This window comes from Talaromyces rugulosus, chromosome V (assembly GCF_013368755.1).
Source record: "Talaromyces rugulosus chromosome V, complete sequence".
Lineage (NCBI taxonomy): Eukaryota > Fungi > Ascomycota > Eurotiomycetes > Eurotiales > Trichocomaceae > Talaromyces > Talaromyces rugulosus.
The window spans coordinates 1,633,100-1,652,039 of record NC_049565.1 but is presented as its reverse complement, the minus strand read 5'-3'; the positions used below and the strand labels follow the sequence as shown (position 1 = coordinate 1,652,039).

Below are 18,940 nucleotides of genomic sequence, written 5' to 3'. Positions count from 1 at the left end.
CCAGTTCATGCCTTAATTTGGTATAAAATGTTAGCGCCTGACAGCTCAGCCTGCAAGCCGGGTGGCTGCATGAAGACACCAGTGGTCATTGACAACGAGGAACAAAGACAAACAAAACAGGGCAAAAAAAGGCGGCGTACTGGGCAACCTGGATGCCCCACCAAGTCCGCCTTGACAAACACATCACTATCGCCAGGCTGCACCTGTTGGAGAAGCTCTCCTCTGCCAGCCTTGCGGCGACCTGCAGCCACAAAACCACCCATTTCCCCCTCATAGTTTTTCTTTTCTTCCAATATCCTCACCTTCCATCGTATCTCACGTTTTATCCCTGAAATGACCTTGGGGTACTGCCCCTTCTCGTCAATATGGCCACAGGACAACAGACCTTATCACTCGTGTTCAACCACCTCGCGTTCCCGCCCAAACTTCCTGGCAGTCGGGATACCGACGAAGAAATTGAGTTGCTTCAGAAAGATCTCACTAGTAGACTGATCAACGAAGTCGGAATTCTCAAGCAAAAGACCGATAACGAAGAAACTGGTGCGTGGAGCTCAGTAGACGTGTCGCTGAAAACATGCAAACTATTGAACGAGACCCAGTTCATCAACCAGGAGACCCTTTTAGGTCATATTGAGAATCTTCAGCCAGACGGGGCTGTCATTTTGAATATCGCCTCGCAGAATGCCTGCGTATTCATCAGAAAGTGTTTGTAGGTCTCTCCATAAACCAGACAGAAGTAAGTCAACTTTGACTACCTCGTTTGCTGACTCCCGTATTAGGGATACGCAAGATATCATATTCGAAGCATTTGAAACGTCTCAGACTGCTGAGCAAACACTTGCATCAAAAGGAGCCTTGCAATGGGACTTTCCTGGGATGGCGGTGGCTCTTCCAACCTGCGAGTTTGAGAACCCAGTATTTCAGAAAAGTCTAGCAACATTCATCGAGAAAGCAAGCATCGAGACCGTGGATGAATTCGTTCCCAAAACGCGAAAATCAGGTGCCGAAGTTTCCGAGTTTCGTGATACAGTTGACCCTGCGATTATCACTCAGTTCTTGATGACTTTGTTGGAAACAAACGGAAATGTGGTAAATCCACCACTTTTGCGAAAGGGAATCAAAGACGACGTCTGCTGGGACAGTGCAGAGCTCCCATGGCGTCGAAGCCCGTTTTGGCTTATCCTCCGAGTTTGCACACAACGCATTCTGTATTTACGCTTAGGTGCAGAGCGTGGGCGGATACAGTACAAGCTTCTCATGATACTTGTCCTAGTAAAGCTTCTGGAAGATTGCTTCGATCAGCTGAGCCTGGAAGACAGCAACTTTCTAAAAACCAAGATTTGTCGCCGTTTTGCAAAATTAGAATTCGAGCTTGGAAATTCGTCACAGACTGTTCGCGATACTTATGCTGGCCTCGCAGCAAATATCACACGGGTTTGTCAGAAGACTATCGACACGGCCACAATTCACTTTGAGAAGACATGGAGTACTTTTAAACATGAAATCCGGCGCCATGTTCCAAGGCTTCCATATAACGCGCAACAGGAGGACTTGCGCCTAAGGATGCCGAATAGCTCGTCGTACTTACGCGAAGTGTTGCGTATTGAGAATAAGCGGCGTTCGTCGTATCTTCAAGCCACAGATCAGAGCATACCGGGCCCAAGCACTAGACAGGCAGTGAGCGAGCAATTTGAGTCACTGAGTGAACAATATTCATCGTTAGCCAACAGAGAAATCTCCATCAAAGCCGATGCGCGAGATACCCCGATAGAGACGGATGCATGCGAGTCTAGATGCAAGGAAATTGCCGGGGAAATCAACTCTTACATGAGCCTTGTTGGAACAGCGTACAAAAATCATCCCGAGGATATGGGTATTTTCATTCTCTGCCTGCTCGAGCTGTGGACACGCATGGATAAATGTGCTGTGGCTGCGTATCCGTTTCTGGCAGGCCTACATCCGTGGTTTCAAGCTGAGATGTTGGATGTGTTGCTACTGACACAACGTCAGGACCTGGAGCGGCTCCAAAAAATCCAGCTGTATCTATATCGACGTTGCGTACAAGCCCAGGACAAAGGGACCACCATATTTTCCGATCCATCGCCGGAATGCGTCGCTGACAGGTACTTCGACAGTACCATCGGAGGACGAATACACCAGCTGCAGAGGAAAATAGAGGCGGCATCACTGGATTCCAGTAATGGCCGCAAGGCCCAGCTCGACAAAGTGAATCGCACGTTTCAGGAATTGACCGAGAGGAAGGCGGCGACTGCTTGTACCCAGAGAAAGCGACCTGACGGGAGCCATGATGATCGTGGCTGTGAGCATTGTTACTGTGGACGCAGAAGATATGGTCTCAAGATCAAAGTCCACGAGGAATTTCTCCCAGCCAACGTTTTCCAGAAGAGGGCCGTTGTCTTTGAACTTGGGATGCCGCAGTCTTTTGACGCCTATCGAGACGCTACATGGCGCATCATCGATACAATCTGCGTTTCTTCAAGCCCACGAGAATCGCTCCAGACCCAGAAGGTGCAGCCTCAGAAGCTGCTGCCACAGTATGGCCCATTGAACACGTTCAATAGCCGGCGAAACACAGGACGTATCACCCTGGCCTCCAGCACCAAGTCGTATCTCGGCACGCACTACCGGTGGCAGAAACTGCCAGCGAAGTCGTCGAAGATCCTGCTGCCCTTTGGCATGAAGATGGCGTACTATGACACGGTGAGCCAGATGTGGTTGAAAGACTTTCCTCGCACGCCGTCGCTGGCCCATCATTTTGCCCTGAAGCTGCCGCCGCACCTTCCCTTTTCGGCGCTGTATGCGACTGCCGCGTTCCGCGCCGACGGACCGGGTCCTTCCTCGTACGAGACCGCCGCCAGCGTCCCTCAGTGTCCATCGACCCTCACCGTCCATGAATTCGTCGCCAGCCAGCAGCTCGTCAGTGGCACGCAGCGGCGATGGCTGTCCATCCTCACCGAGCTAGGCGCTGCCAATGTCAACTTCAGCCTGCTCGATACCACGTATCTGTTTCGCCTGCTCGCGATGCAGGTCGGCCCTCGACGCCCCGACAGCGCTCTCCGAGTCGCCCATGCCTTCTTCGACGACCCTCACTCTTGCCACAGGCTGGTGGATCAAATCGACCAGCACGTAGAGATCATCGCGGCCAACTGGCGTGAGACCAACTATATGGAAACGATGCTCATCTTAGCCATTCAACTATGTGCTCTTTGCTGCCGTGAAGCCTCCCCCCGGGCCTACAAGCTCTTGCTGAACATTCGACATGTAACACGGTCCTGGGTGTCTACTCTGCGTCATGAAATGCGAACTGCACTGGATGGGGACATTTCTGAAAAGGCTGCCCGGTATTGTTTCGTGTCGGCTTTGCTATGCCGCCGGACATTCGTGTTGGAGTCATCGCGGAACCATGATCTGGATGCGGACGGTTTCCAGTGTTTTGTCGAAGTAACATCCGCCATGCAAGAGGCTCTAGTGGTCGACATGAGCAAATTCTCAACGGCGACGCGCAACATGCTAACCCGCGATATCAAGGCATCAGTAACACTATGCTCGCTGCTTCGCCAGGCTGTTCAGACTCTACCTGCTATTCTCGGATGTGCTATCGACGTTGTCTGGCCCAATCCAGATGGCGGTGCCCGCATATACTCCGCGTGGAGCCTCATAGACTCTTCAAATGGGCTATGGGTTACGTCAAAACTCTCGGCCACGCAGTCTTCAGTGCAGCAGGTAATACAGTACCACCTCCTCGAGGGCCATCTGTTGGTCAATGGCCGTCCCGTGGGCAAGTTACCGGCAGACATCAGGGATTCCGAGATTCTGAAAGAGCTCTTCGGAAACCAACGCTTGATTTCTTTCCCTTCTAGTATGCCCGGCATGAGCTACATGCTCGCTGCAGCAAAGGAGGGCAATTATATCCACCTAGGGTATCGGAATGATAGACTTGTCATTCAAGCTCAAAATTCGAGGTCCGTTTTTGAGATAATCCCTCGTAACGTGTTTGTGGCGAGTAACTCAAATTTTGATTTACCGGGCTCACTGGTGGATAACTGCCTGCACTGGCTTGACCTGCAATCTGGGATGCTCGAAATCAGAAGACATCCGCGGATCTGGGGTGGTAACACCTGCTTGGTTAATGTCAAGAATCAAACAGCTTATCGGCGACAAGATGCGTTGGTCGATCCTCACAGTAAGCTATTTAAATTAATCGCAAGCATCTTCCGCCACTTCGAAGAGCCTGGGATGTTGACCGTTGTCCAGCCGCCCTCCCGACCTCTCCGTGTAGAGCTTAGGCGCATGGATCTAACATTTTATGTCAATCGGCGTAGCCTCCTCCAATGCCGACAGCTATCAGCAGAGATAGACCCCTCCCAAGATGGAGGAACATTTTATGGGCTTCAGAGCATGATTATTCTCCGCAGTATTCACAACCGTACTCAGCGCAGTATCATTACTCCTCTAGGGAATATTCGATGCCAGCGACACGGAATGCATGTAAATGTGACCATAGCGAATGATGGTTCCCATGCTAGATTTGGCGTCGATAATATCCTCGGGCGTCTATCAAGCCCGGCAGAGCCACGCCTTCTTTATCACAAGGCACTGTTGCACGCTTTGACATCATGTTTCATTCCCGATCCATTAACGCACCGAACTGGAACAGAGGAAGCTCTGTCAGCTTTACAATCCGGTGCCTACCAGCCGTGGGTACCCCTTGACAAAGATCGATGCCAGGTTTTGAGAATGATTGCCAATCTTTCTCCCCAACGAAAGTACTACCCAGAGGAAAAAAGGCTTCAGCAAAAAGTGCACTGGCATCCAGATCTGACAACGACAATTCAGCACGACTCGCTGCAGGGAGCTGTCAACGCAATTATTTTAAAATCTCAGCGCCTGGATAATTTTAATGCACAAGATTCAAAAAATGAAGCAAGTGAAACCACTACTGTACCACACTTAAGAGAACGAGCCATCTGCCGTCGATTCATTTATGAACGTCCTGGTATTATATTCCCGGATCCATCTCCTGGTATCGATACGCCATGCACTCGACGGGACACTCTATCTTCTTCTTCCAGACGACTGTCAAACGTTCGCGAGATTATCAGCCTACTGAGGCACCGGCCTACCCGACTTCGGACTACGAAGAACCTAAAGAAGTTGTTGGATGGGCAACCCGTTATTGGGGGATATACTGCAGGATTATCTCCTAGTTCCTTGGAAGAAAGTTTGTCTGCTGAAATTTCTCACCAATGGGGCAGATTAGCCAGGCTGTGTAGGGATTCTGAGCCTAAAAACGCGTATCACCTCATGTTCGAAGTCGGGATATTGGCATTTGGTGAGGATGTGAATATGGATCTGCTGCGAACAATCGTTGCATTTTTCTTGCTTGATGACTTAAAAGATGTTGACTATCCTGGATACTCCTCCTTCGGTGAATTTCAAGCCAACGCAAGTCCAATACTTGAGAGTTTGAAGGATCTCATGGTCCCATGTTGTGAAGACCACGTAAGATCCAGTCTTTTCAAAACAAACAAGAAGAAGAAGAAAAATTTGGTCGCGCAATTGTTTTCAGACGAACAAGTTACCAATCGAGAGCAAGAATGCCTGGAACTTACGAGATCATTATTAAATGAGTGGCCCTGTCCACTACCCTCTGGAGCCAACTTTAATCCGACGTATATTGATATTTCTGTTGCGTTAAAGGCTATCATTCCAGAGTGGACGCGATTGTATCAAAATCTCCAGCTTTCCGACCATATCCAAGATGTTCAAAGCATACTGACTCGGTATTACACGCCAAAAAATGACATTACGGTCCCTGAACCACCAAGAGTCAGCAACATATTTGGAGGAACTTCAAAAAGGTATTTCACCATCCCACATTTAGGGCGAGACCTTCTCCGGCAGCTAGGACCTAGGATCAACGCCGACACAACCTCTAACGGGCTTGATCAGTTTATGGCGAAGAAAAAATCACATCCTCTCGTAGATTCCCAAGCCATCCAGTCTCGCTTACGGCTTTCTGAAATTACAGAGCTTGAGAGAATTACAGAGCCTTTTGTGAATTCATCTTGCCTTGTGGAGTCAAGATACGGAAAAGATTTGTGGAAAAGTATCGCAGCGCTGAAAACGGTCAAAGCACCGGCAATTCAAGAGGCTGACCTAGACATTGAATACATACCAGGTGTCATGTGGCTTAATGGACTTATCGATGAAGCTCTTGAAGTCGTTGATCATGCGTATGGACAGATCACGGAGTCTCTCGTCAGCCGTCATCCATCATTCACTTGGCTACAGAAAGGCAACCTATGGCCATCAATGGCACCCATATCCATCATTGAGCAGCTCAAATCAACTTCTAGTTGTCTATTTGGACGTAACATGAAAGAAGCATTAATCGCGTACGGACTTTCCATTGTAAACGTCCAGAGACTGATGCGAATCAAAGAGGCATTTGGAAAAGGCGACAATGCAAGGCTTCACGAAGAGTATCGGGATCGTGGTCATTTGAATTGGAATCCATTCAGCTATCCAGACTGGCTGTTGTTAGAAATTGATGGCAATTTTCAAATTCGTGAAGAGCAAGTTACCGTTGCCGAAGAAATGATTTATCCTAGTTCTGGGTCAAACTCAGCGTTGCAGATGAACATGGGAAAAGGAAAAACATCAATTATCATACCCATGATAGTGTCTGTGTTGGCAGATGGGACATCCCTTTCTAGAGTTTTAATACCAAAGGCTCTACTTTCCCAAACAGCACAAATTCTTCAAACTCGACTAGGAGGGCTTCTAGGAAGAGATATTACGCATATCCCGTTCTCAAGGAGAACTCCAACTACGACCCACGCCGTTTCTGAATACTTGGGTCTGCACGAGGAGGCACGCTTACGGTCTGGAATAATGTTGGCAGTGCCTGAACACGTTATGTCATTCAAATTGAGCGGACTTCAGCGAGTTTCTGACTCTCAAATAACCGAGGCCGCTGAGATGGTTTCTACTCAACAATGGCTGGAAAAAAATTGCCGAGATGTTCTTGATGAATGCGATTTCACCCTTGCTGTCAAAACACAGTTAATTTACCCCAGTGGCGCACAGCTTGCAGTGGACGGACACCCTGACAGATGGGGAGTCATTATGATAGTTTTAGGTCTTGTTGTGCATCATTTAGTGGACCTTGCGCGCGATTTCCCTCAAAGTATCGATGTCATGCAACACACATACACAGAGTTCCCGGTTGCATACTTTCTAAGGGATGACATTGCAACTACCCTTCTCCAAAGAGTAGTGGACTCAATATTTTCCAGCCAGACGACAATACTGCCAATGGCCAATTTCACAAACGCCGAGATAACAGCAATTAGGCAGTTTATTTCTCTGGAAACTGTTGAATCCCCAGTCAGTGACCAGATTTCTGCTTTGCTATCGGATAAACCAAAGCTCAGCAAGAATGTACATTTGTTGCGGGGTTTATTTGTACATGGGATTCTTCTTCTTTGCCTGAAGAAACGGTGGAATGTACAATATGGGCTGCATCCAAATCGGGACCCAATGGCCGTTCCATTCCATGCGAAAGGAGTTCCATCAGAACAAGCAGAATGGGGCCATCCAGACGTTGCAATCCTATTCACAGTTCTCGCCTTCTACCACCAAGGTCTCAGTGTCGCGCAACTCCGTCAAGGCTTACAGGCTGTGTTAAACTCTGACGACCCTTCTACAGAATACAACAGATGGATTCAGACGTCGTATACTCTACCAGAGCCTTTACGATATTGGAATATCATCAATGTGGATGATGAGGGCCAGGTCTTGGAAATATGGCGACATTTGCGGTTGAAAATGATTGTCATTAATCATTTTCTTTCCAAGTTTGTGTTTCCGATTCATGCAAAACAATTCAACATAAAAATGCAATCTTCTGGATGGGATATACCACTCTCTGGTGGTCTGACTGGTCAATCTCTTTCCAATGGCACTCGACCTCTGAGTCTCACTACTGGATTTAGTGGCACAAATGATAATCGTCGGCTTCTCCCTCTTACCATCCAACAGCGGGATCTTCCTGGCCTTGTTCACACCAACGCTGAAGTGCTAACTTACCTTCTTCAAACCAGAAACCGGGAATACATCCGAACCACTCACGCAAATGGTAAAAGATATTCGGAAATAGACCTTCTTAAACGCCTAGGGGCCGATGGTATCCAAATCCTCATCGATGCCGGTGCTTTCATTTTGGAAATGGAGAACAAAACGTTGGTGAAAGAATGGCTAGAACAAGGCAATACTATGGCCCAGGCTGCAGTTTACTTCGGACCAGACAACAAACCGTGGGTCCTATACAAAGCCGGGAAGACCGTGCCACTGATCGCGACACCATTCGTCGATAATATGGAAAACTGTCTGATCTATCTAGACGAGGCGCACACCCGAGGAACGGACCTGAAACTTCCTCCTTCCGCTAAAGGGGCATTAACTCTAGGCCTAAATCAAACCAAAGACCATACAGTACAAGGTGTGTGCTCTATTCATTCTCTTATTTGTGCTGAATACTGATCTGATATTTTTTTTATGTAGCTGCAATGAGGTTGCGGCAGCTAGGAACGACGCAGTCCATAGCGTTTATAGCTCCCCCGGAAGTTCACCAAAGTATCTTAGATGTTCGCCAGAAGCCTCTGGATATACCAATAGACTCATCAGATGTCATCCACTGGCTCTTGGTCCAGACTTGCGCAACAAACCGGGACCTGCAACCGTTATACTTTGCACAAGGAATGGACTTTTGTCGTAGGATGCATGGGGCGTCGAAATATTACCAATTTTTGACGCGTCCTAAACATCGAGTGGCATTTGTCAAAGTTTTGCAGAGACGTGAACATCAAACCTTAGAAGAACTCTACAGCCCGTTGATACACACGAACTCCGATCGTGAGCTCTCCATGGTCAATTCATTTGCGGAGCTCAAGGGAAATCTTAGTTCTTTTGCACATGAGCTAGAAGAGAGCTTTCGACTAATGGGCCTTAACCCGGGATCGGTCCAGAGCTCTTCCCTAGAAGAGGTTGAACAAGAACGCGAAGTTGCATTTGAAGTGGAAGAAGAGAGGCAGTTGCAGCGACCAGGTGCTTTGAAGGCACACCAATTCCCAGGACTTCACCCGGCCATTCAGAAATTTGTAGATACCGGGGTGTTTGATACTGATGAAAAGGGGTTCGACGCTGCGATGGTACTACAATCCATGCAGTTGGGAGCCAGGTACGATACGAGGGCTGCATCTCTTGTATCTCATCTTTATGTGTCGCCTGAATTCCTCAGAACGGCACATAGAAAAAATGGAATCAAACTCGGTCATTACCTGGTAAGTGAAAACACTTGTAATTCCATCTTTATGTTTCCCTCTCAGCTAATTTTTCTCAACTTATCTCAGCGACCTGTCAATTGGCTACTCTGGAGCCAAAAGTCAGAACAAGCGCTCATCATTATTCCAGAGGAAGCAGAGATCATCATTCCTCGACTCGACAAATCACAGGCGCCAAAGGTTCATTTGATTATCTATGCCGCACCTGTAACGAAGAGAATGTTACATTTCAATAACCTGGACTATTATTCATTACCCAGGCTTCCTAAAAACTGGAGTCCGCCTTCATGGCTCCCTTTTGAAGTCGGGATTCTTGCTGGAAGGCTATATTTTGATTTCTCCGAGTATGATCGCCTTCTAGATATTTTGCAATGCAGAGTTGGTAAAGCCATGGACAACTCAGTCTCCAAAATTGACAGTGTCTCCGTTGGCCACAAAAACAGCCAGAACGATGGACTCCTCACTTTCTTGCAGGAGTGGCTAGCTTTTCGCCGTCAAGGGCAGGACATTTCACACACTCCAATGGGGTATATTTGCCAAGGACTACCTCTTCGAAGTGACCACCCGTTTTGGGCATTCAAGCAAATCGAAGAGCCCAATGGCAATGCTAACAGTCAGTTTTTTGCACAAGGGGAAGGTTCCGCAAATGATCAACAAGAAGAAGAGTATTACGATAGTGACGACAAGGGGGCATTCATTGCCGATCATGCAGATTTGATCGATTTTGACGAGGAGCATGAAACAGTACAAGCGTCGGCGTAGGGTTGATTGAATCTGAATGGGAGAGATGGATCTTGTAAGAAGGATAGTTAAGGATATTGGTCATGGCTTTCATATGCATGGTCTGTGTGTATGGACTTCATTGTTTTTCATTATTCAAAATAATGTAGCCGTTCACGGTCTTAGTGCATGTGGTATTGTCGATTTCATTAAAATAAACCGGCCGTTGTAATGTCAAATGACTGGCCTGCGTTATTTCCTTAAGAGTCTATGTAACACCGCTAATAAACTAAGATTGAGGGATATTTTTGTTTGTTTTTTTTAAACTTTAAGGCCTATACGTAGTATGAATGTGTTGTTAAGCTCTAGGATCGTAAATATGGGTTCGTGATACATGTCAAATTGATTACTCAGAATCATATTTTTCTAAATTACATGACCTTGTCATCACTTTAATAGGGATATTCCTCATCAATTTGATCCAATTGGATAATCGCCCATAATTCCAAATAATCTTAGGGGGATCAGCGGTCTACAGCACTATTTGGGGTATCAGATTGTTTCAGATTGTAATTGCCAAGAAAGCACGCAATTTAGTTAGTTATCGAACCCAGGTTACACCAAGCCTTGTAAAACACCCCCAACAGTAACCCTGTCAACACATAAATGAACTAGTAAAACCCTTACAATTAGGGTTGACCCCTTTTTGGCGTAGCGGTAAAAAGTTCAACAAACCCCCTAGTTATTATAGTCAGATCAGCAGCTAGGCTAATTATTGCTGCCTTGTGTGCCTTTGAGTTATTATACAAGTTACTGTAATCCACTACTATTCTAGCCTTCAATGTTAAAAAGGAAGGTAGTGAGAAATGTGTCCGTATTTTATTACTAAATTTGAATAATTTATATAATTCTAAAATAAATGAGTAATATTTTTATCTTAGAATATATAATGATTAATTTATTTTTTTACTTAAATGATTTTACAAAATAAAATTGACTGGTAGAATGCTTCGTCAGTAGACTATGTATATTGGTTTGACATATGTGCATACAGTTCGGTCGGGTACACCAGCCTTGTCATATTTCGTATATTTGTCGTCAGGCTCTAAAATTTAATGGAGTGGGTTTACAATGAATCATTTTTTTATACTGGCTACTTTGAGTCTAATACATCCATCCACCCATCTTGAGTTGCTTTGGTGGGTCTTTCTTGAGCCGAGGGCCCGAGGCACGCTAAATCCCCGCAATTCTTCGTCGACTACGAAGTTTCGTCTTTCTAATAAAAAACAGACATTAACTTACCCAACCTTTGAATTTGAATTGGGGAAAATTGATTAATATGGGCTCAGCATCATATATCGATATATCAGCTCGCAAATGGGAACAGCTCAATTCTCTTATTCCATCAGAATGGCGGCTGCAGGACAGATACATCCCGAGTGCAATGAGGCTATCTCCCTTCGACTCCGTGTATAAACTCGATTGTTTTGATGAAGGCGACACCGGAACTCTATTAGGTGTGCCAAGAGCATGTGGAATTCTAAGCACAAAAGAGATAGAAATCACGGAGAAATGGGATATTCAGGGACTATTACATGAGATCGCGGAAAGACGACTAAGCTCAGAAAACGTCGCATTGGCTTTTTGTAAGGTTTGTAAACATTAAGTGCGCCTTGAAGTATAAATGAACAAAAAGTGCTAACATATTCCAGCGAGCAGCGATCGCACAGCAATTGACGCGGTGTTTGACCGAGCCCTTGTTCACCAGTGCTCTTGAACAGGCGCGACAATTGGACCACCATCTTCAGAAGACGGGTAGACTGTACGGTCCCCTCCATGGCTTGCCCGTAACTGTCAAAGATACATTCGATATTAAAGGTGTCGATTCGTCCGTTGGCATCACTGCTCTGGCTTTTAAGTCTGCCGGTCAGGATGCTGCCCTGGTTCAACTTCTCCGCTCACTTGGTGCAATCATCATTGCTAAAACAAATGTGCCTCAGACGATGGCTTTTTTGGATAGCGTAAATCACATGTTTGGTCGAACACTGAACCCACTCAACCGCCTGCTTACACCCGGCGGAAGCTCTGGAGGAGAAGGGGTTGCGGTGGCGATGCGCGCCTCCATGATAGGATTTGGTACTGATGTTGGCGGAAGTATTCGTATTCCTGCCATGTGTAATGGAATATACGGCTTCAAGCCGAGCGTCGGCAGAATACCATACGGAGGAACAACAAGTGGGCAGCCAAATGGCAAGCTCCGTGTGGCCCTAAAACCGGTCGCCGGCCCCATTGGGCGATCTATCCAGGACATAGACACTGTGATGAGGGAGCTTGTGCCGAGAGCGGAGTTTTTTGGCCACGACTGTATTCCGGCTCTCTGGCCATCTCTATCCGCACCAAAGAAGACACTCAGAATCGGTATTCTGGGGAGTGACGGGCTAGTCAACCCAGTCCCAGTGATAAGCCATCTGCTGAAGGAGGTGTCTGGCATTTTGGCTCGAAGCAAAGAATATGATATCGAGATTGTAAATATCTCTCCTCCCGCGGTCATGAAAAAGTGCATGATCACCGGCGCCAGACTCATGGACGTTGATGGCGCTGGCCCTCTTCTCGATCTTCTTGCCCAAACTGAGGAGCCCCTGATGCCGTATCTACAAGGCCGCACTGTTCGCCGCTCGCCTACCTCTATCGACAAGCTTTATGCTCTGTGTGCGGAGCGTGACCAAATCGAGATCGAGATGCGGAAGGATTTGTGGTCATGGCCACTGTCTACCGCTTATGCATCAGAATCTTCAGGGAACCCACTTGACGCAATCATATGCCCTATAGCGGCTCATCCAGTTCCACGACATGATACTTACGGAAACCTTTCATATACAACTACCTTTGTCCTGCTAGACTATCCCACAGGGACAATACCAGTGCGAAATCTAACAGAGGCGGATTTGAAACTCGATTACAGTGATGAATACAAGCCATTGTCCAAATGGGATGAACAAAATAGAAAATTTTGTAAGTCAATTATTTTCTTTTAATCCCTTTGCTATCCCAAATTCCCTACTCTCTAATGCACGTCGACATCACAGGGAAAGCAGATCGGAAAGTATACTTGAACACTCCCCTCAGTGTACAGGTTGTTGTTCCTCGGCTACATGATCATAAGCTTTGCCAAGTGATGGATACGGTTGATACGGCTTTCAAGATACATTATCAAGGGAGCAACAAGGCCATGCTATGATAAAAGTCCTCTAGAATGAAAAAGTCAAAGAAACCGACGTCATTTCGTGGACTGGCTACAGAGTAGAATGTATTAGATTTTTTTTTTCAGTGCATCTTAAGTTCTGCCCTGTGGGTTTCCAGCCATAGATGCTAAATGTATGGAAATTGTGGCTTTGTGGCTTTGTGTCAGTGAAGAAGTATAAATTACCCAGCCATAATGCACTAGCGCCTTTCAGCATCACTTCCTGTGATATGTGGTTTGTAAGCCTTGTCCTCACGGCAGAAATACTACATGTAATCCTTTTAGCTTATTCTACTTTTATGTGTACATGTATATAGAAACTACAGATGGTGTTTGGAATTTGACTCGCTGTATTATCTATATCAATCAACAACAATAGCTACAAATAGTAGGAGCCTTTCATACTACTGCCACTGCTCGTTCCCCGCCTCTTCGTTTTTCATGTTGACAAACATTTCGTAAAAGGTGCGGGGTCTAGTTAGAATATTTGCACCGAGCTGCTCCATGGTTGTGTCAAAGTACTGGTTATCATCACCCCGGATATGCTCCTTAAGAAGTTGTGATCGTAGTTTTTGGAAAACATATCCCATTGCTTCGGAGTCGGCAAGGCCCTCTCGACTTGGAAGCCGGTTGTGTTTGAGTAGTGAGAGGGATTTCTCCAACGTATCGCGATTAGTCGTCTTAATAATCACGAATGTTAGAATCATGATCAGGTTCGAAGAAAGCGTGAAATATCGACTATCGGCAAACTGATAGGGCTCCTTGAAGCTAGAAAGTAAACAATCCATGTCTGATACAATCTCTTTTAAGCTTTCCTCAAGCTCTTCCCTATTTTGACGGGGCAATGAGGGGTCGGGGGAAGGCGTGTTTTGAAAGGCCGTATAACATACACGCGATGAGATTTGAAGCATTAGAGCATGGCTTGTCCAGCTAGGATCTTGTGATCGACAGTAATAGACAAGTTTTTCGATATTGTCACAATATTTCTTGAGCTCTCCAGCGAAGATCTTATTTTCGTATATGGTCTGGAGATGCATATTTTCTATGGATTCTGGAATATATGTCTCTTGTGCCCTTTTCCGATGCTCGCTCCAATTTTCCAGTTTTAAATATACAGCCTCGGCGTGTGTAGGACTGAAAAAGACATCAGGAACCAGAGAAACTGTGCCTGAAATTTCCGCGGGGGACACTAGGTTCAGTAGTGGTACCCTCGTAGGATCACAACGACTGGCTCGCACATCAAGCCTAGAGAACTGGGCAGTGAGATGAGTGCATAGTTCTTCAGAGGCGGGTGCGAGCTGATAATTTTTGTCCGCCTGGTATCGCTTTAATAAGAGTATACCTTGATCGAGATGAAAGATTGACTGTTGTTGGTTTCCCAGAATGGTCTCAAAAGCATGGAAGAACAGGCTGCAAATGAGGGCTATCTCCAACGAGGCATTCGGCGAACTGAGATGAGTCATGAGCTGTCGGTGGCATTTTGTAATCTGCTCGAGGCTCTTTGCCGGCGGAGACCACCCTATGTCGGCGTAGTAATTTTCACCACGCACATAGTCCAAATAAAGTGAACTGAGAGTAACCACAGCATTGCGAATAATAGATTGGTCGTGGCATCTTTGTAGAATTATCCTTGTCCATAGTTCCCGGTGGTAGAAATCAGACAGATTTCCAGCCGCATCAGAACAGTAGAAATGCAGGAGCTGCCGATCTGTCCGACTACCAGGAACCTTGAAAGGGATGCTATAAGCCTTGATTGGGATGTTTAACGACAACTCTCCATTATGCAACTGGCTGTTCTTGTCCGGTGGCGGATAACCTTTGCATTCGCGGCCAGCTCGTATACATCTAGCGCAGCTAGGTTTCTGCTCGTCACACTTGACGCGTCGTGACCTTGAGGAGATTACATTAGCCACTGACCGATTGCCTTTCTACCGAGATGTTTTGGATGAGACTTACTTGCACGTCTGGCATCCCGACCTCACTTTGGGCATACTGCGACGGGAATTCATGGTGGTTGCCGTAGTAGACTTTGGTTCCTTATTGTTTTCTAACCTTCTTCCTGTGATTTTCTTTGTAGACTATATATGCAAAGAGTGGCTTCAATTTAAGCTTTTTCTCTTGTCGGGTGGACGGCGCAAGCCAAGACATGCAACGGCGTCAATAAGGGACCATCCGTAGCGTGGTGTAGGTGGTCATTGCACTAAAATATACGACGACTTGTCCCCCCCCTCGAGATCCCTGTGTTTTGGAGGGGCGATTTAGGGATTTTTCGGCGGGTGCCTTGAGCCACGGCATAGAGAGGCCTCGGGGACAATTCAATTTGTGTCTAAAACAAAAAACCGCCAAGTGCGGCGCCATCGTTGGCGCGTAATGCCCAAGCGTAGGCGTGGAGGTTGCGGAGCTCCGCTACTTCGGGGAGTAAGGGTCTGGTCAACTGGTTTTCAGGCTTGGGGCTAAGGAGACCGTCGGTTCCGAGCACACGAATAGGAAGTAGGGTATGCACTGCGAAAATTCGAGAAACTGTAGCTTATCATGTTAGCTTTGTCGATCATTCACCTCAGCCCCGTCCGGGTCACTGGCAGGCGCTTAGACAGCTCTGTCACGTCGATATTTAGCGCATTCAACGTCCATATGTACCAATGCAACATGGTACTACGTAGGTACTACATGTATTATTGAAGCCTGTTGGCTCTTCTTTTCTCTCTCTCTCTCTCTTTCTCTCACATATATACACACACACTCTCTCTCTCTCTCTCTATTTGTCGACGGCTCAATTCCGCGGGCATTTTTCACAAGCAGGTAATATTTTGAAGCACTTATCCGAATTAAGCATTTGCCCGGCATCAGACCGCACGCCAGCCGAAGAGAAGTACTTCCTAAAGCGGAAAGGTTCCAGACATGGGTCTCACGATATTTGTACATGTATTCCGTTACGGCCGAGGTATTTGAGGGATCTAAAGATTAAGCGGCTGTCGATTACAAGCCACAAGGAGCCAACGAATGCATAAAAACCAGTGAAGGTATTGTTGGGGGACCGTCATTGGAGGCTCGGCCATTCACTCTATTGTCCCGCGTGGGGCTTACTGCATGAGAGGGCGAACACGAGGCGCCTAGCACGCGTCACCAAGGGTCCAACTGATCAGCCTTCTACAAAGGACATGCCTTTAAAATACCATCATGTCACCTTGCACCCTTGCACAGTTGTGATGGAGGCCCATTTAACAAAGTTCCGGGACGTCAAAACGATGCTTCGTTTACACTGCAACCCTAAATGGAATATACCCATTTCTCAAAAACTATACTGCGGGCCAATCAGAAAATACACAGAGTCGCGCGCTAGTAAGTTTAGAGTTATTAAGGTTACTTTTTAGGAGTAAACTACCGCGCTAGGCCCAAAGTGGCATATACTCTCAATTCAATTCGGATCAATTTCGCAAACTCATATGCTACGGAGACGTACTCCGTATACTCCGTGCTAATATAGTCCTGCTCGCCAAGCTTCTAGAATATATGGCCTTAAGCCAGTATCATTACGGAATATCCACTCACCTTATGATACCGGCGTTAATTTGGATGAGCAGCCCCAGCTCCATGTCACAACTTAATTTCAAATGAACCAACAGTTGAAAAGACCCTGGTGAATAGCGTCAGCTCATGGCTGGTACATGAAACTCGGCTCGGCTTAATACGGTATTGCCGGATGCCACCCGTGATAGTTTGTCATTGAGCCCGTGGGGTCTTGGTCGACTTACCAAGCGTTACCAACACCAACGGATAATAATAAAGAACTGGGATCTGTTTGGTGTTCATATGACGCTATTCCAATGCTTAGCTTGTGCAGCTGAGGATCAGCTATTGCCTCGCTCTCCCATCTGGCACTACGGATTTTTCAACACGGAATCCCGAAGAACACGGCGTTACCTCAAGTATTTCTCGGAATTGATTCACAGAGTAGACTCCGTGTATCAGTGGACGGAACTTTATGAGGAACCAAGTGGCTATTTTCCACAGCCTCGGGGCCCATCATGTAGGTACTTCACACTACATCAACAAGGAGACCGGCACCTTTGTCTATTCTTATCTCTCTTCTTTCTGCGGATCAAATTATCTCTTGCCACGTACTTCACTACTGAATAATGGCGGTACTGTGTTAACTACCCTTGCTTCTCGCTGGCACAGTTCAAGTTCCCTGGTTTTCTTGTGTGGACACAGGCACATACACAATCCCTTGACCTTTACTGTGCCAACTTGGCATCAGCTTATTTGAACCCAGAATACCAGGAATCGAGGGATATATCGGTCATATACTGGTGCAGCCGTGCGTGAACCTATTCTTAAATCTTCACAATCGTCTATTACTTTGAATTAGCAATATTCCTTGCATGAACGTGGGCATGACCCAGCTCTCCCCTTCCATAGGAATGAAACTAACGCTGCTTAGGTTAAACGGTCTTTACTTCTCTCTCGCGTTTCCAGACTATTTCCACGCAGCAGCAGCCGGTTATACTTTCAGAGTGCAGTACGTCGTCCAGCTTCAAAATGCATATGATGGTTCATGTCGACCGGCTGCACCAGAAGACCAAAGAAAGGTAGGGCCCTACAGCAGTCAATCGATGGTCCACACAGGTTCCAATAGCATGTAACAAGAAAAACAGGTATGCTAGCTCTTCCATCCTTCATGCCATTCATGAACTAATAAACCAAGACAACTCCTCAGTGCTACTCTCCAAAAAAGCATACAATGAACACGAGTGTGCTGCATCTGGTCATGACAGCAACAATTGATTAGTGGTATGTGCAAGCTCTACAAATAACTATGTCAATATATAACCAACATTGAAATAATGAATGATGTTACTGACTGGGGTTTGCGCACTCAGCTACGTACTCAAACTCGTTTACGATTCAAACATATAATGTACCTGGTATAATGTACCTGGTTCGTGCCCTCGATAAGATGACGCGAAATATTCATCACTCAAGCCGGAATTTGTCTACCAATCTCTCGAGTTTCAACCTTCCATGCCGGTTCTTGGGGGGACGGGGATACCTTCCAGCAACGTTGGGTGGCCTGGTAACGGTCATACAACCAAAAAAATGGTATTAATACAGTTACATTAATGATATACGTTGCCGATTTATTAACGTAAATATGTTTTGATACATAATAGAAAACTGCAACGTAACCAATTTCGATATGTTACCGTTTTTCACAACCATTGCCAAATTTCTGCAACGTATGAAAATCTTGATACATATCGACTTTTGCAATAGTAAGGTATGTGTAGATTTTTTGCAGTGTTGCAAAACCACGCAACGTTGCCGCAACGTTGCAGAACGATATCCGCGTTCCCCCAAAAACTGGTATTGTTATACCGAGAACTACACTATTTGATAGACTTACATTGGGATTTAATAGACGACTGGGCTCTGCAGCAACCGAGGCATCAGGACAGAACTCAAGTGTTTGGTCAACTTTCAAATGTTGCCACGCAACGTTCAATGTTGATAGCACTGAAATTCACCGGTGCGCTCTGGCTATATCAAACAGAATTTACTAACACCCTGCTTAAAGTGATCTATTATGGGAAGCTCCGCCAGAACAAACATG

At 46.3% G+C, this 18,940-nt stretch overlaps 3 protein-coding genes across 3 annotated transcripts; 2 read left to right on the top strand and 1 right to left on the bottom strand.

Moving 5' to 3' along the window:
• Positions 1-365: 365 nt before the first annotated feature.
• TRUGW13939_09115 (uncharacterized protein) lies at positions 366-10,130 on the top strand (the record flags this gene model as incomplete). Its single annotated transcript, XM_035492240.1, has 4 exons — positions 366-709; positions 780-8,527; positions 8,590-9,368; positions 9,438-10,130. The coding sequence occupies 4 exons, from the start codon at positions 366-368 to the stop codon at positions 10,128-10,130; spliced, it is 9,564 nt and encodes a 3,187-aa protein (XP_035348133.1).
• A 1,297-nt stretch (positions 10,131-11,427) lies between these two features.
• Positions 11,428-13,326, top strand: TRUGW13939_09114 (uncharacterized protein; the record flags this gene model as incomplete). The annotated part of the gene is made up of 3 exons (XM_035492239.1): positions 11,428-11,739; positions 11,801-13,100; positions 13,175-13,326. The coding sequence occupies 3 exons, from the start codon at positions 11,428-11,430 to the stop codon at positions 13,324-13,326; spliced, it is 1,764 nt and encodes a 587-aa protein (XP_035348132.1).
• Positions 13,327-13,733: 407 nt separating this feature from the next.
• TRUGW13939_09113 (uncharacterized protein) lies at positions 13,734-15,338 on the bottom strand (the record flags this gene model as incomplete). The annotated part of the gene is made up of 2 exons (XM_035492238.1): positions 13,734-15,219; positions 15,286-15,338. 2 exons carry the CDS (start codon positions 15,336-15,338, stop codon positions 13,734-13,736), a joined length of 1,539 nt encoding a protein of 512 aa, XP_035348131.1.
• Between the last annotated feature and the right edge of the window lie 3,602 nt (positions 15,339-18,940).